Below are 23,672 nucleotides of genomic sequence, written 5' to 3' on the forward strand. Positions count from 1 at the left end.
GAGCGCGAGGACCGGCGGGGCGCGGGCGGAGGGGCCCGGGCGCAGGATTGGAATCGGGACCCAGAGCGGAACAGGCGCGGGAGCCATGGCGTCGTCCGGGCCGGCGGGGCCGCCGCCGCCGCTGCTGCTGCTGGTGCTGCTGGCGCTGCTGGCGGGCGCGGCGCGGGCCGGCCTCCACTTCCGCCCGGGCCAGAGCTGCTACCGGCCCCTGCGCGGGGACCAGCTGTACAACCTGGGGCGCAGGTCGGCGCCGGCTGGGGGAACTGGCCCATCCCTGGGGCTTCGCGCGCACCCCTGCCTCTTGGGGACCCTGCCACCTCCTTGGAGCGCCCTGCCTCCCTTGACCTTTGAGGGTCAAATCCAGTTTGGGGGGGTCTCTCTTCCCTTTCACATCCAGGGGAGCCATGGGATATACGGGGCTGGACACGAGTGAGGTGGGGTCGCGTGGATGGGGCGCTCACTTGCCCCCCGTCATGTTGGGGACAAGGGGGGCCCCGGGGAGCCCTGGCGGTGCCCAAGGCCCAGAAGCCCCCGCACTGACCCCGTCGGCGGCGGTCTCCCCACAGGACCTACCCTCGGCCTCACGAGTACCTGTCCCCCTCGGATGTGCCCAAGAGCTGGGACTGGCGCAACGTGAACGGGGTCAACTACGTCGGCGTCACCAGGAACCAGCATATCCCCCAGTACTGCGGCTCCTGCTGGGCGCATGGCAGCACCAGCGCCATGGCGGGTAGGTGCGCGCCCGTGGCCCCTCCACTGCGGGCCAGGCCGGCCCATCCAGGCCGCCCCCTGGTCAGCCCAGGGTGGCCAAGGCCCAGCGTCCAGGGGCCTGGCGTTCTGCGCCTGGGGCCGAAGCGCCGGAGCCCTCGGAGCGTGGAGAGCTGGCCTGCGCCCTCTGCCACCCCCCACCATTGCAGAGGCCGAGGGGACACAGGCGGAAGCCTCTCCGCTGGGCAGGGTGGGCCTGCCTGGGGCCTGCGGGTCAGCGGGCATCACCAGGACAGGAAGACAGTGATGAGTGGCTCCCAGGTACCTTCTCTGTCCCCAAGCTTGTGACCCCAGCCATTTGGGATGGAGCCAGAAGTGCAAACTCAGTGAAATCCCTGGCGGTGACTGGGGTGGAAACGAAGCCACTTTTTAACCCCAGTTAATAGTGGAGGTGACCGCCCGCCTGGGCTTGGAGTGTCAAGCCAGGCTTGGGCCGTAGTTGCCCAGCCGGGGGGGAGGTGGGCCGCTGAGGTCAGAAGCCCTCGAGGAGGCTGTAGGACCTGGCCTGGGGCAGAGGCAGTGGAGACGGGGGCGGGGGGGGGGATGTTGGGGGGGAGGCACGCAGGAGGCCCGTGGGAGGGCCTCCTTGTCCTCAGAGGCAGCCGGCGTTGGGGTCGCCCAGCGCTGGGAGTCCCCTCGGCGGACACCTGACCCCTCAGGAAGGAGGAGGAAGGAGGCAGGTAGGCCAAGGCCCCCTGTGAAGGTGGTAGAACCCTCTGGGGAGCTGGGGAGGCCAGGAGATCCACCGAAAGGGCCAGAGGTTCAATGGCTCCAATCAGTGCGAGACACCACCCGGCGGGCGGCGCGGCTGTAGCCTCAAGGCGGAGGGTCTGGGCAAAGGCCAGACAGGCGGAGGGGATGGTACCCCACCCTCGGTGGAGGAAGTGAAAGGGCCTGTGTCACGGAGGGGATGGGGCTCTGCAGCCTCCCCCCACCCCCGGGAGTGGCCTGGTGAGGCCTGGAAGGAACTGAGAGGGGGAGTCGGAGCCGTGGGCCCAGATCTGCATCGGTGACAAGCTGGGGGTCTGGGGGCGATGTCTGGGCTGGCAGGCCTTTGAGGGGTCCCTTTTCAGACAGGCCGCCGTCCTGGAGGGGAGTTTCTCTCCGGGGCAAAGGACCGCTTCTCTGGCTCTCCCTTCGAACCTGACATTGCCCCCACACAGCGGGGTTCTTCTTCCTCTTTTCACAGAGAAAAGGGGACTTCCACAGGCGCCCGGCCCAGCTGCCACCCCACGCAGTTGGCCATAGTTCTTGACTTCCCTCTGGTCCCTAGCCCACGAGTCCCCGCGCTGGGACTCAGCTTCCCTGGGGACAGATGAGCAAGGGTGTGACTCCAGGCAGCCCCCAGCCACCACCCACGGCTCCGAGGGGAGGTGTCTGCGGCCCCAGCTTCCTCTTCTCCGTTCTCGAGCCCACCGCAGCCTCAGTCTACAGGCTCCAACCTTGCCGAGACCCCCCGGCAAGAGGCTGCCACGTGCCAGGCCCAGCAGTCCGCCCCCGGCGCCGCCTCCTGGGCTGGGCTTCATTGCCTCTCCGTGTACCGCTCTCAGCGCGCACCCGGGGGCCCTTGTTCTCCCAAGGGCACTAATGAAGGTTGGGCTCCCTACACTGGGTCCTGGGCTCCGCTTGGCCCTCTGCCCGGGCTCCAGCCCTGCACCCAGCCGCCCCTCTCCCACTCGCTTGGCCACCTGGCCCTCACACCTCTTGCGTTCAGATCTGAACGATCACCCTCACCCTTGTGCACTAAAGAACGTCCAGATCTGTAGAGAGTTTTAATGAGCTTATTTGAGCGCACACTGAAGTTCCTGGGAAGCAAGGTCTCAAATGCTCTGAGGACAGTTTTACGGCCTCTTTCATGCCTTTGGAATTCAGGAGGGAACGTGCACGGGATCCCAGGGAGGCGAGGCGGCAGGTCGGGCTTCTAATGCAGGACGGTTAGCAAGGTCATGTGCTCTCTTGTGGGTGGTTTCACTTGAGGGGTCTGGAAAGAGGCATTTCAAGGGTGTGTTAACCTGGGTGCACGAAGCAATGGCCAGGGCTGGCTTAAGGCAAAGACCAGTCCTTACTAAGAAAGGTTGTATGCCTGGGGCTTGGGCGTCGGCCACAACTCGCCCCGTTGGGAACACAGGACAAGCGCACCGGTGAGCTTTCTCTCCGTTGAATCCCTTTCTCATCCCCACCCCCAAACGCTGCCCTCCTCGGCCCTCCCCAGCTGCACTCGCTCAGGGAAGACGTCACCCTCCTCCGGCTGCTGAAGGCTGCGGCCGCCCCCGATACCCCCTCCGCGCCCCCCGCACAGTCCTGCGGCTGACCTCGTCAGTTCAACACGTCTTGCAAACTCTTCTGCTTTTTTAAAAAAAAATTATTTATTGAGTTTAGAGGAAGAGAGGAAAGGACAGAGAGAGAGAGAAACACTGGTTTGTTGTTCTAGTCACTTACGCACTCATTGGTTGATTCTTACATGTGCCCTGACCAGGGATTGAACCTGCAACCTTGGCGTATGGGGAGGACGTTTTAACCAACTCAGCTACCTGGCCAGGGCATCTCTTCTGCTTCTTGCCCCCTCCAGCCTCAACCCCCCCGCCCCCAACTCCTGCCAGCACCTGGCCTTGTCCTGGCGCCGCTGAACCAGCCTGTGCCACCTGGTCACACAGTAGACCGCGGCTGGTGAAACCCGGGCCGAGTCGTGCTTCCGTTCTGCTTGAAACCCTCTGAGGCTTCGTGCAGCTAAAAGGCAGAATCCTCCCTGGACCTGCCAGGGCTCCTCAGTCCGTGCGGGGACCTCAGGTGGGGGCCATGGGCCGGGCCTTCTCTGGCCAGGACCCTGCTCTCCAGACTCCCTCCCAGGGTGTCACCCCAGCGAGGTCCTCAGCCACCCTCTCTACACGTTGCTCCCACCCCAGGTTCTCTGCCCACTGTTTCCCTCAAATCTGCATCCTTCGTGCTTGCACGGGAACATTGGTCTGTTGTCCCTTGTGCCCCGCCCCATAGACCTCATTAGGTGGAAGCTTTTGTCTGTGTGGAGGAGGCCCAGGGCCGCAGGGGGGAGGGCAGCGACGCCCGGAGGGGCTGCAGCGCCAGCTGCTCAGCTTCTTGGGGGCAGGGACGGGAAAGGCCCTAAGGAGCACCTAGGAAGTGTGCTGTGAAATCCCCTGGGGACCCAGAAGCCAGCCCCGGGCCGGGGGTGGGCCAGCTGCAGGGCCTGGGCCCTGGGAGGGAATCTGTTCACAGAGAGGCCAGAGGGTCCGCGGGCCCCAGGGAGGCACAGCGACCGCTGGTAGCGGTCCCCGGCCGCCTGCGGTGGCGTGCGGGCCCGGCCCACGGACGGCGAGTGTCTGCACTGACCGGATCCTGGCTGGCTGCTCAGAACCCTCTGCGCGCCCAGGCCCACGGCCCAGACCCCGCCAGCAGTAGGTTGCAGTGCCCTGGGGGCCGGGCCCCTGCGAGCCTCCCTGCGGGAGCTGGTGGGCCTGCTGGCGCGCTGCCGGGTGGCCAGGCTGCAGGTGATCGCGAGGTGCCCACCTGCCTGTGCTCCGCGTCGGGGCACTGGCACCCACAGCTCCGCAGACAGGCCTGGCCCTGCCCGCAGGGCGCTTCCAGGTGGGGGTGGGGGTGGCCAGAGCAGGCAGGGCCAGGGGAGGGCGGGGGAGGGGACTGCTCTGCAGAGCAGAGGCTTCCTCCCGGAGGTCCGAGAGGGCCCTGCGGTGGGCAGGCTGGGGCTGACTCCCGCGGTGCCCCTGGCAGATCGCATCAATATCAAGAGGAAGGGGGCATGGCCCTCCACCCTGCTGTCGGTGCAGCACGTCATCGACTGCGCGAAGGCGGGCTCCTGCGAGGGCGGCAACGACCTGGAGGTGTGGGCCTACGCCCAAAAGCACGGCATCCCCGACGAGACCTGCAACAACTACCAGGCCAAGGACCAGGGTAGGCCCCGGGGCAGGGCCTGCCTGGGCGCTGGGGGGGCTGGAACCCTGTGGGTTTGGGGGAGCAGGGAGTTGGAGCCCAGAGTCGTTCCTTGTTAAGGTCTCTGGGGAGTGGTGCCTACAGCCTTGTGTCCCTGTGGCCGGGGCTGGCCGTGGTTTGGGGCTCTGATGTGTTGGCTTCTTGGCGGTTTCATGGGCCTTTAGAGGCACAGGTAGGGGAGTGTGGGCAGGGCCAGTTGGAGGGACGAGGGGCGGGCCTGGTTCCGGGCCCCCGGCCCTGGCCCGCATGAGCTCAGGTGCGCACAGACCACGGCCCCAAGCTGGCTTGGAATCCCCAAGGTTGGCACATTCCTTTCAGGTTGCTGCCCTTGGAAATGAAAGAAGTCCAAACCCCAAGCCCGTAATTGGCAGTTTTAAGTCACCTGCCTCTGTGGAGCACCCTCGCAGTTGGCGCAGAGATCTGGGATCAGTCCCAGGGCTGCGTGAGGCCGGTCGAGGTGGGGGAGGCCAGGTGCTTTCCTGCCCCGCCCTCTCCTTCCCTGCCAGGGATCACCGGCCCCTGGGCCCTGGGGAGCACTGGGCAGGTGCTCGGGCCCTCGGGCTGCCTCCAGAACCGTACTGCCCAGCCTCAAAGAATTCCCCCAGACTGCTGGGGCGAGTCTTGAGGTGTAAACGCTGCAGGGGTCAGAGAGCCTGGGAGGGGGCGGGAGAAGGGAGGAGGGGCCACCACTAGGAACCAGAAATCCAAGCCCTGGGGCCTTGCCCTGCCCTGCCCAGCCCTGAACTGGTCTCCTCCAGCTTCAGCCAGCCCCTCAAACCCACCAGCAGGTGGGACAGCCCATGGTCCTCAAAAGGAAGCTGACTTTGCAATAAATAGCCTGGTCTTTGTATCGGCGAATATGGCCACAGATCCGGCACTTTCCAGCTGCGCTGGGCATTTGGTGCCCAGGGGACACATGGGGCCAATTTAAGGTTATAGGAGGCCGTGTCCTGGCCAGGGGCCCCGGCTGGACCGGCAGGCCGAGCGGTCCCAGGGCTTAGGGAGTGGGGTGTCTGGAGACTACAGAGCTAAGGGCTGCGTTGGGGTTTGGGTGTTTTTTTGTTGTGTTTTTTTGTTTTTTTTTTTTTTGGAGGTCAATGCTCGATATCATCTCAAAGCAAAATAATCAGAAGATGCTATTTTTTCCAAATGATTGGCCTGTTCACTAGCCAGCAGCGGAGTGCTCTTATTAAGAGCTGATCATTTAATTACGCTCCATCTCCAGCGGCGGAGGCCTGGGCAAGGGCCCTTCTCCGGGCCTCTATTCTCCTCTCTTTGGGCATTTGGAAGGAAAACAGCTGCCTTTTGAGTGCCTACTGTGCGCTAATTAACAGCCTCTCATCTCCGCCAAGGCCGGGGAAGGGCTTTTCATGTCTCCTTTGCAGCTGTAAGAGCAGCTGCTGATTAAAGGGCACCGGATGGAGGAAGCAAGGCTCCTGGTACTAGTTGGCAGGCCGGAGGCGGAGGGGTCTGCCGCGCGCGCGCGCCGTGCGGGGAGGGTCTCAGGCTGACTCTGCGCCCCACAGTGTGCAGCAAGTTCAACCAGTGCGGCACATGCACCGAGTTCAAGGAGTGCCAGCCCATCCAAAACTACACCCTCTGGAAGGTGGGCGACTACGGCTCCCTCTCCGGGCGGGAGAAGATGATGGCGGAGATCTACGCCAACGGCCCCATCAGGTGCGCAGCTGGGGCGGGGCGGGGCGGGGTGGGGCGGGGTGGGGGCTCGAGCCGCAGCCACTTCGGCCCCGGCCTCTGGCCCACTTGTCGCCAGGCTCAGGTGCAGCTGCCCCGACCCCGAGTGTCGCCCCCCCCCCCCCCGGAAGCTGGCCCGGCGCTGGGCCGCAGGGGGCGGGGCCGGATCCCCAGCTGAGTCCCCTGGCCTGCGCCGCTCGGTGGCATTCGCTCGACGGCTCATACTCAAAGCGCCCGTCCTTGGCTCGCTGCAGCTGCGGCATTATGGCGACGGAAAAGATGGTCCAGTACACCGGGGGCATCTACGCCGAGTACCAGGAGAAGAGCTACATCAACCACGTCATTTCCGTGGCGGGGTGGGGCGTCAGCAACGGGACCGAGTACTGGATTGTGCGGAACTCGTGGGGTGAACCATGGGTAAGGAGTCCCCGACGCTGCTCCCAGGGCGATGGGCCTGTGGGTGCTGTGGCTACGAGGGCGGCGGACGACCCCGGTGCCACTCGGGGTCAGGGAGCTGAGCCGCACAGGGGCTGTCGCTGTCCTGTGCCCACGCGTGTATAGCTGCGTCCCCTCCGGCAGGTTCAGGAGCCACTCCCTGTCTCCTGGGGTGACAACCAGAACCTTCCTTGAGGGGACTAGCCTGGGGGAACGCGGACTCCACGTGCCAGTTCGGCTGCTTCATTCCTGCACAGCCCCCTCGTCCTTCTCCCTGCCGGTCCCGGCTCTGCTCAGCAGTCCGGCGTGATTTTTTAAAAAGTGCTTTGGGTTTGGCCCACAAATCCAGGGGAGATGAACGGAGCCAGAATTTCATTTCTGAGACATAGCACGGCCCCTTAACGGTTGAAGACGTGGACATTCATTATTATGCAGTAAGGGGTAGTGATTAATGTCGAAGTGATGAAATGTCAATGTTTTGTATTACGTGACTGCAAATGGAGACATTCACAGGCAGTTAAGTCATCTGGTCCAAAGCAGCCACATTTGGGCTCCAAGAACGGGCTGGGCTTCCGGGGCGCAGGGCGAGTTAATCAGAAAAGGTATTAGCGAGCCGGGGTCCCGCCCTGGAAGGGGCGGGGCAGCAGGTGGTGGAGCCGGAGCTGAGTGGCAGGCAGGGGGCGGGGCTCTGCGCGCTGGGAGGCGGGGCGGGGGCCGCGGCCGAGGGGCTAACCCAGCGCCCCCTTCTCGCAGGGCGAGCGAGGCTGGATGAGGATCGTGACTAGCACCTACAAGGACGGGAAGGGTGCGGACTACAACCTCGCCATCGAGGACACCTGTACCTTTGGGGACCCCATCGTCTAAGGCTGACATCTCGAGGAGCAGTTCCTTAAGAATTACCGTGATCCGTGACCAGGGGGACCCCCTGTTCTGGGCCCTGGGTTGGCACCGCCGCGATTCAGAGGAACTGGGGGCTGACACTCAAACCGCGCTGCTGTCTGACCGGTGGGGGGCCCTGGCCCAGCGCATGCCCAGAGGAGCGCCTTGGGACGGCTCCCCCGCCGGGGACTGCGCAGACCATCTACCTGCCGAGGATGTGATCGAGGGACATTAATTAAGGGACCTCCATTTTCTTCAATTAATGGCTTGGTATTTCCTCTTTGGCAACTGCGGTCTATAATGTGGCATTTATCACCAGTTCTTTTATCGCCCTGCAGGACATTGGGGCGGGGGGGGGGGGGGGAGGAGGAGCAGTTTCAGATTGCCCCAGCGCCAAATAAACACGGGACTTGAGGACAGAGCCTGGGGTCACTCACACAGAACCACACAGCAGCCACGTCTGCACCTGCCAACCCAATGGAAGGGCTTTGTTTTATTTGTTCTTGGAAAATTAAACAATTACTTAAAACTTCCACTCATCAGGGTCTTGTGAGAAAACTTGACTCCACTTTGCAAGCAGCAGCTCACTGACATGCCTCAGCGTCTGCGTTCCCACCCCCGGCCGCCGGGGGAATAGGGACCCACTCCCCGTGCTGGGGGAATGGGTCCTGTAGACAGGCTCGACAGGGCAGGGGAACCGCTCGGGACAGCAGTGGTCACCCATATTGCTAATGTTTTCCTTTGAAACACCGTCCACCTCCTCTTCCCAGACTGCATGTCCAAGGTGCTGACTGGGCGCCTCCAGTCTGGAAAGGGCTCTCCCACCCCTGGTCTGGAATATTCCGCTCCGGCTCTGCAGGATGCTGGGCCTCAGTTCACCAGGATGAAGTTAGACTTGCAGTGAGCTTTAACAAGCAGGAGGAAGACAGTCGCAGTTAGCCACAGGCAGCAACACAGGGACCTTCGTAACCAGCAAAGGGACCCGTGCGCCCCCCACCTATGAACTCTGCCACAGGGTCATGCTCGCCCTCGGTTTTGATGGTGCCTGCGATGCTGTCATTTTCCAAGATGGGGAGGAGGAGCTGCACAAAGTCCGAGGTGTACGGAGGGGCTATGACGTCCAGCACCTGCAAGGAGAGGACGGCGGTCACCCCCGTGAGCAGCATCACGCTGCAGGCCGAAGAAAGGCCGGTCAGTCTGGGGAAAACCGCCCTCCCCTCCCTGCTTCTTGCCCCCAGTGACAAGGGCGCGCCCCACATTGAGACGCCCACCCGGGCGGTGCCTGGTGAGCGGGGGCGCCTGTGTCCTGCCATCGGCGTGGTCATCAGGACGCGCAGCTCTCAGGCTCAGGGACAGAACGCACGGGTGAAACCACAAAGGGCGCTGCTGGTGCCAACAGCACGCACGACACTTGGAACAAGCGGTGGGTTGCTGACCTCGGTCACAAAGTAGCGAATGAGTGAAATGTCAGTGTCTAGCTTCTCCAGACACTTCCGGATGTAACTGACCACAGGGAGCACGTAACCTCGACTCAGCAGGTGGACCATCCTGTCCAACAGGGTCTTCTTCAGCTCGAGCTGCGGGAGTGGACACAGCGAGGGGGTCAGGCGGGCCCTGCACGTGGCAGCGTGGGCCCTGGCCCCGGCCCCGGCCTCAGCCTCGCTCACCTGCTCCATCACGTCCAGCTGGGAGTGCTCGGTCTCAAAGAGCTTCACGAGCAGCTGCAGGACCTGGGGGTGCAGGAGCTGGTGGCAGGTGCTGATCTGCAACAGCCAGAGGCAGCCCTGCTGAGCCCCACGCCTGGGCCTGGCTCCCCTCAGCACACTAGGAGCCACGGCCACTGTCGCCGCCGCCACCCGCAGCTCATCCCGACAGTCCTGACAATGGTGGCCCTCGCCCGCAGCCCCAGGCCGGCAGCTTCTGAGCCATCCCTCGTCCCTCCAGGGCCACCTGATAAAAGCTGAGACCCCTACACAGTCAACAGAATGAGTCCCTTAAGAGGAAAGCCCTCGTTTAGGCTGGAAATAGCCAGCCTTGAGGAGAACAGCGTGCCAGCAACGTGGGACAAACAGCACAGGGCGCAGGCGCAGAGGCTCCCGCCGCCTCGCTTCCCTAGGACGTTGAGGGGACACTGCAGGCACGCAGCCCCGGCCACACACACTGGCCGGCGGTCAGGCCCTGCTTCTTGGGCTCATTTCCGCCAGGCTTGTGGCACCCACGGACGGCGGCCGTTAGGTGAGGACCTGCCGTGTGCTGCGCGCGGCCCTCCGACCCCCACCTCGTCCAGCAGCGCCAGGTGCACCGGGGTGTGGTCTGTCTGCAGCTGGAAGTACCGTGGCTCGGACACGGTCCAGTCCACCCACTTCAGCACGCCCATTGCAACCACTGGGAATCTGCAGCAAAAAGGCACAATGTCCCCTCTCAACAGCGGTTTTCAAAAAAAAAAAAACAACAACAAAAAAACAGCACCAAAACCAAACAGAAAAGTTTAAAATACAGGGACAAGCTCAATCCACCCCCATCAATTCTCCTCGATAGGCCCTGAGAGGTGTCTGCTGCGATGCACTGTGGACGTGCCCTCCCCGGGGGTCACGGCTGCTCTCAGCCCTGGTTCCTTCCGCCTCCCCTGCTGCCCTGCTGTTCAACAGACTCCCTCTGCGCCCCGACAGTACAGGTTAACCAGAAGATTCAAATGCCTGGAGAACACCTACCTGTGAGCTTTCCTAGTGAATTCTTGTTGACATAACTGGCATAACTGTTGGTCTAACTTTTACTGCAAATATAAATAGACCCCCCTCTCGAAATCAGTTTTCACAGTTGGTCCTCCCTTCTGCTGGTCTAACCTGCCAGGAGACCTCTCCAGTCTCACCTGAGCGTGACTCATGCAGCTCAAACAATTTCAAGTTCTCTACATACACTCAAGCAAGGAAAATTCAATAAAGCGAGTATTTCTGAAGCTTCGGTGGGCCCCGAACTTCAGTAGGAGAGTCAGGCCGCCCCCGCGCAGAGTGCCCACTCACCGGATGCACTGGTAGAGCGTGCTCAGCTCGGCCACCAGCTCGGAAGCCCCTTTGTTCTCGTTGCAACACAGGTTGTGCACGGTCTCCACCGCCTTCGACGTCGACTTCAGCTCATCTTTGTTGATGCTCACGCGCTTGTTCTGAAAGCACACGCCCCGTCGGTGAGCCCCATGGTGCGTGGAGTGCGGCTGGGCTGCCCACGTGGCCTCGTGTGGGCCGCTCCCTCAGCAAGCCCCTCCCTGCCCTGAAGTCCAGAGGCCGCTTCCCGGGCACCCTCCCCAGTCACACAGCACAGAGGCACTGAAATCCAAGGAGACGGCTTTGTGGCTTAGGGGGAATATCTCGTTCTCCAGTCACGCCAACTTCCGAGGCGGGGGGGCTGCGTGTGCCCCAAAAGGCCCCCGCGCTCTCCGAAGGGACAGCACCTTCTTCCAGGTCTCCACCACGCTGGCCGCGTAGGCCAGGATGTGGATGTACTTGTGCTTGTGGTCCTGGTTGATCCTGGCCCCAGGCTTGAAGAGCGACTGCATGAACAGGTCCAGGAAGGCGGGCACCCGGATCTGGGAACACACGACTCGTTGAAAAGGGACGCAAGAGGGAGAAGGCAGGTGAGCCTGCGCACACTCTCAGGGAGGGCGAGGCCCGCCGTGTCCCGCAGGGGCCCCGGCGCCTGCAGCTCGGGGCGGGGGAGACAGACCGGCGCAGGCACAGGACCGCTTCAGCAGGGACCCACCCTTGCGGACTTCAGAGACGTGAGAGGAACGCAGGCCTTCCAGGGTCATCCCCCCAACTGGGGGTGTCCTGCTTCGTTATTAAAATGAAAAGCGACTCACCAGTTCCACGGGGGGCGGGTCCATGCTTGTGAACATCTTGAACAGGACAGTGATGTCAGCCGGGTTCAGGGCTCCTTTGGACAGCATGGCGCCCAGCGCCTGGCAGGCCCGCGGGTAGGAGGCGGCCGTGCCGAGCGCCAGCGTGATCTGACTGGCGTCGTGGCCTCTGGGGGACACAGCCGCGCGCCCGCCGTTAGGAAGACGGGCACATTGTCCAGAACCCTCCTAACCCTCCCCCCTCCTTCCCTTGCCCCCGTTTACTGCTTTGACCCGTTGGAATCCCTGGGTTTTCGCGTCTCCGCCTCCCGCGGGCACGCCGCCTAACGGACCCAGAACACGACATGGGGAGCCACCTGGGAAGGGATTCTAGCACAGCCCGCAGGTTTTCTAAAGGGAATCTCATGCGTTTTAACTGCCTTGTTAAGACTCCATTGGGAGAAAATAAAGACAGTAAAAGCTAATTTTGTTCTATGGTATGGATTACAGTACAACAATTAGACCACTGAATAACTATTTCAAAGCTATCATTATTTGCTACCGATAAATCCTGAAGTGTGAAAATACAGATTCATAAACCCAGTGAGCTGAACGTTGTTGAGCACTTAACGGCCTGTCCAAGCGACGCTTCAGGAAGGAAGCTCCGTAGGCGCACCTCCAGCCCGCTGCGCAACGGGCAGTCTGCCTACGTGCCCAAATAAGGGGACCTAGCAGCTTGGCGTGGACACAGCCCTGAGGGCCGCATGGGGGCCTGGAGGGAACGGGGTGAGCCTGGACGCCACCTCACTTCTCCTGGGCGAAGCGCTGCACCTCCTGGGCGACCCTGCGCACGGCGGACCCGCCCTGCTCCTCCTGGGCCAGCACGGACATCATGGCCTGGGCGAACAGGTACGTGTGCTCCCCGTGGCACACCATCTTCTGGAGGACGGCAGGGGGGCGGTGGTCACGGGCAGCAAGGACAGGTGCAGGCAGGGGAGGGAGTGGGGGTCGCGACACAGCGAGGACAGTGCAGGGCAGGGGAGGGAGTGGGGGTCGCGACACAGCGAGGACAGTGCAGGGCAGGGGAGGGAGTGGGGGTCGCGACGCAGCGAGGACAGTGCAGGGCAGGGGAGGGAGTGGGGGTCGCGACGCAGCGAGGACAGTGCAGGGCAGGGGAGGGAGTGGGGGTGGCGACGCAGCGAGGACAGTGCAGGGCAGCGAGCCGAACTCGCGCCGCGCTCCTGCAGGACACTGGGGCCTTGGCAGGGGCCGCAGGCTAACGCGAAGGAGAGTCTCACATCTGACAATGTGTGACCCGGGCCGCCTCCTTCCGACCTGAGACAGATGGAGAACTCACTGCAAACTCCGGAAGATTCTTTTCCAGGTTTTCTTCTCCCCCATCCAAGATGGTAGCCAGAGAGGTGCGGAGCACCCTAGAAAACACCTCCAACTGCTGGCAGGCAGTGGACACGCTGGTGATCTCCCCTTGGTAGCCGGCATCAGAAATGAGCTGCGATGTGGAGGGGACCAGAGAGTGTCAACGAGGAGTGGCCACGCTGGCTGTTGTCAGGGTTCGTGGGGAGACGGAACAAGCAAGCCCGGGTCGGCCTCTGGCCTCATGCCCTTGCTCAGGTCTCGGCTTCGCAGCTAACGAGGACTGTGGCCCCGGCTGCCTCCTAGCTCCCCTTCTCTGGGTGGGCGACGAAGGAGACCGAGCAGGCACCCCTAACACAGCGGACTCCAGAAACACGTTCCTGCCAAATCCTGAAAGCACCGGACACATCGACCCCAAAACACACCCCCAGCGTGCGCTCTTCTTTCTCCACGTGAGGCTGACTGATGTGAGCGGATGCAGGCCTTTGCCAACAAAGCAAATACGAACTTTCAAAGGAGAAAGCCCACCCACCGACAGACCACAGTAACCCTCGCTCATCAACACTTCTGTCCTTCCTTTGACCCTGGTCCTCTCCCTACCTTAACAGTGAAGTTAAGCATCAGACAGTCGGGGTGGGCTTCGGCCAGCTTGTAGAAGAGGTCTCTCCACGTGGTATGTGCGATCATCTGTTCCAGCCAGGCTGGGGTCTGCCAACAGACAAAGCGACAGCAAGGGAAGAGGCCCCGCTCCAGCGGAAGTGAAGATCCTGTTGTTTAACTAATCACAGCGCACTCCAGCGGGGGCAGGGCAGCCAAGTGGCAGAGCCAAACGCCTGCTCGCAGCTCCTGGGAGGCCTGCCTCCACGCCAGGCACGCTGGATGCTTCCTGGAGACCTCCGAGAGGCTGTGGAAGCGTGCACACAGTGGGGCGGCATCGCGTGCCCGACGACCCCGTGCTCCATCAGCTGTGCGTGCACAGAGAGGAAAGGCGACCGACATGGCACCGGGGTTCTGTCCCTCGCCCCATCACAGGCCATGAAACGGGCCTCTCCGCTCTGCTGCTGCGCGGGGGCCAGGGCGGGGCTGTGCTCTGACTCTCCCTGCCCGCCGCTGCAGCCAGGCTCCCCTCCGTCCTTCCCTCCCGCTTGTCTTCAGGGGTCCGGCCTGCAGGGCAGCTTCCGGGCCTCCAGCCGCGACCCTCTCCCCTCACAGGGGTGCCCTCCAAAGGCCCCCGCGCCAGCCCTGTCCTGGCACCACTGCTCCAAGGCCACGAAGACGGCACCGCCCGAAGAGCCCGTGCTGCAGAGCGCGCATGGGACGGGAGGCGCGAGGCTGCCGCTCCTCCCCGGGAGCTTGGTACGGGCGCGCCTCTCCTCGCCGGGCCAAGTGTGTGTTCAAAGGGCAGCTCTGCCTCGATGTAACTTCTGCCTCACACGCTCTCTATTCCCCAGCGCTCACATTTCTTCCACCGTGCGCCACACTCCACTGTACACGCAGAATCAGCAAGAGGCCTTAGCAACTAGTATTAAAAAAGAAAAAGGGCCCCTCACCTCTCCTTCCTCAGTGAAAATAGAATCTGCTTTGCGGGGGTCAAAATGCTTGATCAATAAACTCTTCAAGTGGTTTTCCACCGTCTCCTGCACCTGCACAGGCTCAACGCCTGAAAGAGAACGGCCACCACTCAACGCGCTGTCCTACTTCAGAAAAAGCAGGCAGGTCACAGGAGAGCCAGTGTCACCTTAGGGGTCTGGAGCCCTTATAGAAATCCATGTTAATCGGAGTCAGGGGTAAGAACCACACAGGAGCACAGAGCAGCCCACACAAGGGTGCTGTACCCTCGTCTACGTGGGCGGGACAATGCCTTCAAAACCTCCTAAGGACAAGGACAAAGGACCCAAGCCGTCGGAGGACAGGAAGGCACACCTTCCACAGGAGGGGGGCAGATGCCAGCCAGGAGAGACACCGGTGTCTCATCGGGGCAGCGGCATTGGATGGACTAGTTTCCAGAAGGTGCTCCCTCAGCGGCGCCATCTGCACCCAGCTCGGGGGCTGAGGGCCAGGCTCTACTTTGACCATGTCAGCTGAGAGCCCCAGTCACGCTCTGCCCTGCGCGGGCTGCCCTGAGCCGCCCGCGACGGTTCCCTGCTTAGCAGTGGCCTGCGGAGCCCACCCGCCCACCCCGCGCTCTGCGAAGCCCACGGGCAGGAAAGGAGCGCAGCTCTGACTGCTCAAGTCTTCAAAACCGGGAAAACAAGGCGGCTTCCCAGTTCACCGGCACCGCAACCACCCAGAGGTCCTTGAGAAGGGGCGTGAAGGCAGGCCAGGCCCGGACCCCGGGCACCTGTCTGAATGAGCCACTCGGCCAGCAGGTTGACTGTCTGCGCCACAGCGGTGTAGTTCTCGGAGAGGAGCTGGATGACGTTCTCCGGGGACCCTCCGGCCTGGAAGTACCTGGACCGGGCAACAGAAACGCTCTTACACCGAATGAATGTAACAGGCGCGGCACGGGGACACCGGGAGGTCGGCAGGGAGGGGAGGGGTTACTGAGATGTTGCAAGTCCTGAGGGACCCCGAGACACCGTCCTAGTAGGACAGCGTCCGTGCTTTTCCTGGCCGCCTAGCCGGACTGTCGCCGCCCCACCCCCCGCCCCCTGCAGGCGCCAGTTGCACCTCTTGAGCGTGTTGAAGATGGAGGGCTCCATGATGTAGTCCCGGGTGGAGAACGTGCGCAGGCACTCCTGCTGGACCTCGGCGTCGTCCTCGCCCTCCGCGTCCTCGTCCTCCGGCTGCGGGGAGGCGCGCGCTAGGCCTTCCGGCCCGACTGCAGGCGTCCTGCGCCCTCCCTTTCCTACATCTCTACGACCCCTGTCCCTTCCAGCGTGCCCCGCCTACATTATCCCGTGGGGTTTCCCTGAGGACCTCGGAGCGGCTGCACAGCGCCGTGCGGCTGAGGAAGCGCGACCGCGGTCACGGCGAGTCGGCCTGCCCTGCGCCTCCCCCTGGGGCACCTGCCCTGCGGCCACACGAGCTACCTGGTCTCGGGAAACCGCCCTGTGAACAAAGGTCATCAGGGCACCAACGCACGTGGCTGTGGTCAGGGTTCCACGAGCTAATTTTTGGAGGAGCCAAGCTTAGTACCAGACATTTAGTAAGAGTTCAGGCCTTAGCTCCCATATTTTGCTGTGTATAATGCACACTTTTCGCCCAAGTTTTTGAGGAAAAAATAAAGATGAGCATTATATATGGGTAATACTAATTCCATATCTACATAAATGTTTTTAATTTTATTTATGCTTATGCATTAAAAGCATAATGCTAGAAAGCAATAACAATATCCGTGTGTTCAAAAGAAATGCTAAAATTCCTTTAGAATACAAAAAACAAGTATCTAAATATAAATAAATAATTGAATTAAGAAATTAAAACTAAAGTTTTTTTTCCTGAAAGTTTGGGCCAAAACGTGGGTGTGCATTATACACAGCAAAATACAGTGTTCTTGGTTTTATCATTACATCATATACGCCACGTCACGCGTTCTAACCAGCCCAATGCCACGGTTCTGGAAGGCACGCTCCGCCCCCCTGCCATGAGAAAGCAGACCGAAGACTGGCTTCCAGCGAGCAGGCCTGGCTCGTCCCTGTCCCCATTCTGCACAGAGGCCACCGTGAGCCACTGCTGATCCCGCGAGGAGGTGACAGCAGGACCGATGGCCCCACAGCCTGTCCCGCTTGCACGCCGCTGTCCTCATTATCAAGTGTGCGCTTCTCAACACTTACTACGCACTGAGCACTGTGCTTCCCACCAGGGAACCGAGGGAAACAGGAGACCAGACACACCTCTTCCACCCAGGGAGGCCGTGAGCCCGTCGCAGAGACCAGCCGCCATGCACCCCACTCGCCAGCTGCGGCCCAGGCCACATTTGGCCCTCCTCTTGTTTTTGTAAATAAAGTTTTAATGGAACAACACCCCTGTTTTTTTAACCCTCACCTGAGGATACGTTTATTGATTTGAGAGACAGAGAGAAGCATCTATCAGTTGCCTCCCGTATGCACCCCAACCGGGGATCGAACCTGCAACCTTTGGTGTACGGGCTGCGCTGGAACCAACTGAGCGACGTGGCCTCCCGTTTTCTAAACACAGCCTCGACGGCTGCCCTCCACCCCAACAGCAGCGCCTCAAACACTAGTTCGAGGCAGTCCGGAGCCCGGTGCCCACACTTGTGGAGGCGGAGTCTCCCTGAGCCGGCCTTGGGTGCGGTCTTGAACGAGACTGGGAAGGGGCGAGTTCACCTCCTTGGGCTTCTGCCTTGGACCCCTGACCCTCCTCTGGCTTCTCTTGGGCCGGGCCACCTCCCTGCCCAACAACCTAGAATTGAGCCTGGCTCCACCGATGGCCGCACTGATACCGCCTGGCTCCCTCTCCAGACTCAGTCAGCAGCCCAAGCTCATCGCCTTTCAGACGCTCCCTCCACCCCCCGCAGGAGTCCTGACTCGCTCGATCCAAACCAGCCTCCACTTTTCCCTCTACCCAGGGGTGTCCAACCTGCGCCCGCGGCCACATGTGGCTCAGGACGGCTAAGAATGCAGCCCAACAAAAAATCGTACATTTACTTAAAACACTGAGACTTTTTGGTGATTGCGTGTCGCAGTGTATTTAATGTGTGGCCCAGAGACGCCCCAAGGTTGGACGTCCCTGCAAACTGTCTTTTCCCTGCAGCCTGTATTTCAGGGCAAGACTCCACTTCCACCTGCTCCCGCCAACCCGCCCACGCGGGCTCCCCCTGCACCGCTCCTCCCTCACGGCGCTCACGACTCTCAGACCCGCAGTGCCACCTCCGGCACGTGCGTCCGCGGGGCCCCCCGCGCCATGTTCCCCTCCTCCTTTCCCGCGAGCCTGGCTCAGCCGCCCCCGGCGTTTCACACGGATGCCGCCACCATCCTCTGCAGAAGCCACCAAGCCGAGGGTTCCCCTTGCTCAGAAGAAACACCTAAGCCCTCGCGTGAGGGCGACCTCCCCGGTCACATGGTCAGTCTCCCCTCTTGCCATCCCCATGGGCCGCCTGCGGCCACACTGAGCTGTTGGCATTTCAGAAGCTCTCAGCTCCCACCATGTGGGCTCCACGACACGCGCGGACACAGCTCCCTGTGCACAGGACGTGGGTCACACAAATGAACCTGCAAACCCGGCTCATGCGGACCCGCGGTCCCCCTCCTTGACGTTCTGCCCCTGCTTCGGGCAGTCAGTTAGGGTGACCGTGGAGGGCGTGCCTGGTCTTCGCACCCATCACGGGTCAGGGCGGGAGGAGGACCGTGACCAGAGCTCTCGGACCCGGGTGTAGGCCGGCTCGACCGTGCCTCCCGCACAGGCGCGGAGCTCAGTCTACCAGCGAGGCCCGGCCCAGGTGGCCCTGGGCATGCCCTGGTCTAACGCTCTGGGGCTCGAAGGTGTTGGGACACGCGCGGTGGCATTCTGGGCAGGGTGCTCCCAACGCCACCCCACCACCAAGTTCGTGTCATCTGGGCCACGGGGTGACCAGCGGCTGGGTACAGTGGCGATAGAGACCAGGGCCCTGGGGTCACTGAGCCTGGCACCCCGGCCCGGCCTCAGTCAGAGGTCAGCGGGTCACCTCGAGTCACGGCTGGGCACCGCCCCTCACCGCCACGCCCGCTCGTCGTAAGTGCCAGAGCGGGGCCCCGACGCCGCGTGCGTGACCCTGGCGGACTGGGGGCGAGGGGCGGGCCCCGGCGGCCGGGGCTGGCAGGCGGCGGGCTGCGGGATGCGCTGTGCTTACACCGCACGGTGACCGCGGGGCCGGCGCGGGGAGGTCGGGGCCGCCCGGGGCCCTCTCACCTGGCCGCCGTCAGCCTCGTCGCCCCACTCGGCCGCGCTCCCGAAGTAGTCCTCGTCCATGATGGCGCCCGGCGCGGCGCCCGCCATCCTGTCCCGCGAGCAAGCGCACGAGCACGGCGCATGCGCACGGCCGAGCGGGAGAGCGCGCGCGCGACCCCGCGGCTCGATCCCCCGCGGCCGCGCGCCTCAGCCTGAGCGGGAGGCTGGGACGCGGCGGGATCAGGAGGAAGGGGCGGAGCCAGGAGGAACGGGCGGAGCCAGGGGAAGGGGCGGGCCACAGAGAACTGCCCCGGGCCCGTTGATTCAGGTGCCGGGGGCCCGGCTGGGGTTGGGCGGGGTGCAGGCCGAGGGAGCTTCCTGTATTGACCCGGGAGCACAGCCTGCCTTGAAGGTTTAAACTAGACTCGTGCTTGGCCTGGGTTCCTGTCCCTACCACTTCTTCCCTGCGACTTCCAGCCCTGAGATCATCGGTTTCCTCGTTGGATAGCGGGCCCCATAGCAGAGCTGACTTACCACAGTGTTTAGTGCCCATGAAAATGTTTTAATTTTTTTATGAGAAGAAAAATAACTATTACAAAAATGAGTCCAGCTGGATTATATTATATGTATAACTGGTATAAGTGTTATGTATCATTTAACTATTTCTTTATGAAAGAAGAGCCCAGGAATGTGCTGGAAAAGAGGGCCTATCTCATGCAGTAGCTGCTTAGAATAACTGAGATGATGCCTTTTAAGCCCTAGCACGGCTCCCAGCACATAGTAGGTCGTAAAACAAGAGCCTGAAGACCAGCACGTCTGGTTTTTGTTTTGTTCTGTTTCTAATCACGGAAGGTTTTGAACAGAGACGTTGACACCACCTGAACTGGGTGGTTGAAGAGCATTGGAGACCAGAGCACTGGACGTGGACAACAGCGTCTGTTCGCTGGAGGCCGACCGGGAAAGCAAAGGGCTTTCACAGGCCCCTCCCTTCATTCGGACCTTGGACCACTGTTTACACAGCGGCCCTACGTGCCTAGCTCTGTGCTGCTGCCGGAGCTCTCAGGGGCACAGCGGGAACGTGCTCCTTGCCCTGGGGGAGCCTACATTCTTACTGAGGGAGCGGAGGTAGGCGAAGAAATAAAATAATGGCAGTGCGTGAAAAATGCCAGTGTTCTGGGGTAATAGGAGAGGGCGACTTTGGTCCATCAGAGGAGGCCTCTGAGTCACATGACAAAAGGAGTCAAGCAAGCCGAGACCCGTAGAGGTCATTTTAGGAGACCGAAGCTGCTTGTCCTGTGTCCTTGGAACCCGAAGGCCATTGAGACTGGCTGCTGGCTGGCCAGGGCGAAGCCCAGAAGGAGCGGACAAGGCCAGCAGGGCCAGGTCCTCGTTGTGGGGGTAGGTTCTAACTGAGGGCTTTTAGGAAGGCTTGAGAGCACTGAGCTTGGAGGTTGCACAGAGTAGGTGCTCAGTAAGCATTAGTTACTGTGATGAGGAAGAAACGTTTGGGGGGTTTGGGGTTTGCTTGCTTTGAGGGAGTGGCAGGACTTATCTGGGTTTTTTGACGCTGTGTCCCATAGCTGGTGGGGAGGCCTTACACTGGGGAGCCTGGAGACGGGACAGGATGTTAGGAGGCCTTCACGAGAGGTAACGGCCGAGAAGGGCAGCTGTTAACCGGCGGCCTCTGTAAGACTGAGGTTCAGTCGGGAGGATGAAGCCGCCTTTGCGGGGTGAGGGGGTGGGGGGGTGGCGTGGGGGCACAGAGCGGGCCAGGAAGATGCGGAGACTTGCAGCCTGTGCGCTGGGATGGCGCACCAGGGAGACAGGGAACCCAGGAGGAGGGCAGGCTTCCTCAGGGGCCCGTCCTGAGTTCAGATAGGGTCGCAGGGCACTGGAGGTGCCGTCGGAGCCCCCTGCGGGGATGTCGCGCAGCTGGCGGGAGGTGAAAGTCTGCGACTACAGACTCAATGCGGCGGAGCCCCAGCTTCCGTTCACTGGGCGAGAGCGGGCTGCGTTAATGAGCGCCCCTGCTGCCGGCTGGCTGTAGGGCTCGCGTTCACGCGCCTTCTGAAATGTTGCAAAGAATGGGTGGCTGCTAAGCTCCTACCTCCTCTTCTCCTGGATTTTCTTTTTTAAAACAGTGCCTGAATTGAAGACAAATTAATATATGGATAACTAATTGCTCGTATTGAAGCAGGGATTATTTAACTCACCTCTCCTTCAATGAAAAGGTTACTCATTAAATGGATTAACAAACAACCCCTAATGAAAGCATTACTTTCGCAAGTCGCAATGATTTAGCATAATTGCGTCCGTAGGTCTTGCCTCCTGAGATATTGTTGACTTTTTGAAAAGCCTATCTAAAATGTCCAAATTAGCTTGCATTACTTTAACATAAATACTCTGAAGTCATTTAAGATGCTTTCCTGTGTAAGAAATTCTGGAAGAAAATTTCCATAGATACAAGGAATGGGTTTCATGTAACCTGTCCAGGGAACACACGTGGTGCACCTTCTTGCGGTCGTACGCTGGGCTATAGCTGTAAACCACAGACAGAGTTTAGTGCTGACGTCAGAGAAGAGAAAAGCTGTCTCCCAGGAAAAGTGCGGAGGGTAGGCGGCTTGAGCATCCCAAGCATAAAGGGATGCCTTTCTAGGGAAATGATATTTAGGCTGAGACTTCAGGCTAGAACCTGGAGTACAAGGAGAATAGGGTACAGGAGAGAGGATAAAGGTGACAGTGAAAGGAAGTGGCAAGAGTGTAGACACCAAAAAAGGGGAAAGAGAAAGAGAGAGAGATGCCAGAGGGAAAGGCAGGAGCCAATGAGCTCATCACGCGCAAGAGGTGTGACCTTTATCCCTGTGGGCGCAGGTAGCCTTTGAGGGCCTGTAAACGCCAGAGAGGCAGGATCCGAGGAAGGCGTGGGGTGGGCTGCCCTGGAGAAAGGGTTCGAGGGGAGCAAAGCAGAGGTGGGATGTGGTTAGGACGTCCGAGTGAGACTCGGTGGTGACCGAGATTAAGGAAGGCTTGACGATGCAATGAACACACTCGGGACAGGCTCAGGAGGGCAGGAAATGGGGTCCACCGGGCCTTACAGGGGAAGCGCGTAGTTAACGCCCGAAGAGTTAAGTCCTTCATCTATTCGTGCATCCGCCCACTCCTCTCTCCTGTTTCCTTCATGCCGCTTCATGAACAGCCCCTGCCAACGCCAGCCTTTTTGCCACATTCAGAGAACACTTCCGCCTTCGTTCTGACTGGTCGTTCAACACTCATCGGCGCAGACAGCTCTGACCCCCTTGAAAGGCCGCCCTCCTCTTCGTCCGCAGCCCCGCACCTGCTTGATTCGCCTCGCGCCTCCACAGCTGCTCCTCCTGCCACGTGTTCCCCTCTCGATCCCGTACAAGTTCTGTAAGTATTTCCGTTTCTCGGCCCCAGGCTTGGAGTCTTCTCTACCTCCCCTCTTTCCCTGGGAGATCTCATCCTTCCCGCACCTTCAAAACCACCTGTAGGCCGAGAACTCCCAAATCTGTTTCTCCAACCCCGTGCCTTCTCTGATCTGCAGGCTTGTGTATCTAAGTGACCTAATTCCCCATTGACCTCGCCGCTAGGTTTCCCCCATGGACATCCAGCATCTCTGTGAGTGCCCCAACACGGTCCTCCTGCAGGAAATGGGGCCACCAGCTCCACAGTCCCCAGCACCGATGGCTGGACTTCATCCTGAACGCCCGTTCGCCAGCCGGCCCAGAGGCACTGCCTGGGTGGGTCCTGTGTTAAACACGCCTTCCGTCTCTCCGCGTCTGCCATCTCCACTGCTGTCTTTTCAAACCAGGCCTCACCTTGTTGACTGCAATAGCCTCAGACTAACTGGCCGCATCCATCCCTACTCTCTCACCGTGCTAATGTCCATAAAGTTTTGTCTTTTAAAATTTTGCTAAATTATCATAAAGAAAACCAACCCAAAGATTTGAACACTCTCCCCCAATGCCCCCCCCCCTTTTTTTTGCTATAATTCCTGTCCCTATGATGCAAGTAAACTGGGCAAATACGGAACTTCTCGATGAAGGGGGAGACCAGGAGACCAAGGCGAGCAGGACCCATGCCACCAAGGAGCTGCAAGTCCAGTAGGTCATATAAATCACTGAGATATGCAGATAAGAGAGACGTGCTGTCAGAGACGTGCTGACCCCGTGCTCTGGAAATCCAGAAGGGGATGATCTTATTTCCGGCTGAGACGGTTAGGGCCTGTTTCTTGGGGGGAAAAAATGGCTTGTTGAGCAGAAGGTAGGCAGGATTTGGGCATGTTGAGATTAGAGAAAAGGCATTTATGGAGAAGGAACAAGAAGCACAGGACGTTGGCGGAATAAGGAATGACTCGGTTCAGTCGATCCCTAAAAAAAGGGACGAGGGCCCTGAGAGAGAAATCTGGAAAGCGGCGTGAGGTCTTGGGATGCCTTGAGTTACGGGCTGAAGCTGTCAGCCGCCTGTTCTACAGGGCACAGGCAAGGGGCAGCTTTGAAAGTTTTGAGCAGGAGAGTCCCACACACAACCTGACTGTGAGGCGGATAATCCAGCAGCTGTGCACGGGATGGCTTAGAGGGTGTGCAGTTTCCATCCCTAAATTTCCGTTCTGCTGCTCCCAAGGTTTTTACTACCCCTCTTGTCAAGAGGTAGAGCTTAAGTGTGAGACGTCACAGGCTAGGCTGTAAAAAGATGCTGTGACTTCCATCTTGGTCCCACTGTCTCTTGCATCACTCGCTTTCGGGGAAGACGGATGCCAAGACGCGGGCAGCCCTACGGGCAGAAGCACGTGGCGAGGAGCTGAGTCCTCGAGGAGGCAAGGAAGTGCAGCCGGACCCTGGTGAAGTCCCAGCTGACGTCGTGAAGGCGACCTCCTGCAAGGCTG

The 23,672-nt window shown here is 60.8% G+C and overlaps 2 protein-coding genes across 4 annotated transcripts; one reads left to right on the forward strand and one right to left on the reverse strand.

Moving 5' to 3' along the window:
• CTSZ (cathepsin Z) lies at nt 1-8,272 on the forward strand. The gene is made up of 6 exons (XM_054573551.1): nt 1-243; nt 567-730; nt 4,513-4,692; nt 6,258-6,408; nt 6,678-6,840; nt 7,612-8,272. The coding sequence occupies exons 1-6, from the start codon at nt 86-88 to the stop codon at nt 7,720-7,722; spliced, it is 927 nt and encodes a 308-aa protein (XP_054429526.1). The 5' UTR covers nt 1-85; the 3' UTR covers nt 7,723-8,272.
• On the reverse strand, nt 8,225-18,920 carry NELFCD (negative elongation factor complex member C/D). Of its 3 annotated transcripts, none has more exons than XM_054573549.1 (15): nt 18,791-18,920; nt 15,611-15,726; nt 15,282-15,391; nt 14,491-14,600; nt 13,541-13,648; nt 12,924-13,076; nt 12,375-12,502; nt 11,591-11,756; nt 11,183-11,317; nt 10,758-10,897; nt 10,016-10,130; nt 9,405-9,500; nt 9,174-9,314; nt 8,735-8,864; nt 8,227-8,642 (listed from the first exon to the last, which is right to left on the reverse strand). In XM_054573549.1, the coding sequence occupies exons 1-15, from the start codon at nt 18,875-18,877 to the stop codon at nt 8,608-8,610; spliced, it is 1,770 nt and encodes a 589-aa protein (XP_054429524.1). In that variant the 5' UTR covers nt 18,878-18,920; the 3' UTR covers nt 8,227-8,607. The 3 variants fall into 3 exon arrangements, with proteins under 3 accessions (XP_054429525.1, XP_054429524.1, XP_054429523.1); XM_054573548.1 differs by having other exon boundaries at nt 8,228-8,642; nt 12,375-12,505; XM_054573550.1 differs by lacking the exon at nt 15,611-15,726 and having other exon boundaries at nt 8,225-8,642; nt 12,375-12,505.
• Nucleotides 18,921-23,672: the final 4,752 nt, after the last annotated feature.

The sequence above is a fragment of the Pteronotus mesoamericanus genome, unplaced genomic scaffold (genome assembly GCF_021234165.1).
Source record: "Pteronotus mesoamericanus isolate MK-2021 breed Mesoamerican mustached bat unplaced genomic scaffold, CSHL_Meso_final contig_25, whole genome shotgun sequence".
NCBI lineage: Eukaryota > Metazoa > Chordata > Mammalia > Chiroptera > Mormoopidae > Pteronotus > Pteronotus mesoamericanus.

Bases quoted from the DNA above. Each gene is read 5' to 3' on its own strand.
- NELFCD (XM_054573548.1), bottom strand. From the start codon at position 18,877: ATGGCGGGCGCCGCGCCGGGCGCCATCATGGACGAGGACTACTTCGGG. The intron at 11,757-12,374 runs GTGAGGTGGCGT...TGTGTCCCCCAG, and splicing joins CAGCGCTTCGCCCAGGAGAA to AGGCCACGACGCCAGTCAGA. The intron at 9,315-9,404 runs GTGAGCGAGGCT...CCACTCCCGCAG, and splicing joins AGCTGGACGTGATGGAGCAG to CTCGAGCTGAAGAAGACCCT.
- CTSZ (XM_054573551.1), top strand. From the start codon at position 86: ATGGCGTCGTCCGGGCCGGCGGGGCCGCCGCCGCCGCTGCTGCTGCTG. The intron at 244-566 runs GTCGGCGCCGGC...GTCTCCCCACAG, and splicing joins CTGTACAACCTGGGGCGCAG to GACCTACCCTCGGCCTCACG. The intron at 6,841-7,611 runs GTAAGGAGTCCC...CCCTTCTCGCAG, and splicing joins ACTCGTGGGGTGAACCATGG to GGCGAGCGAGGCTGGATGAG.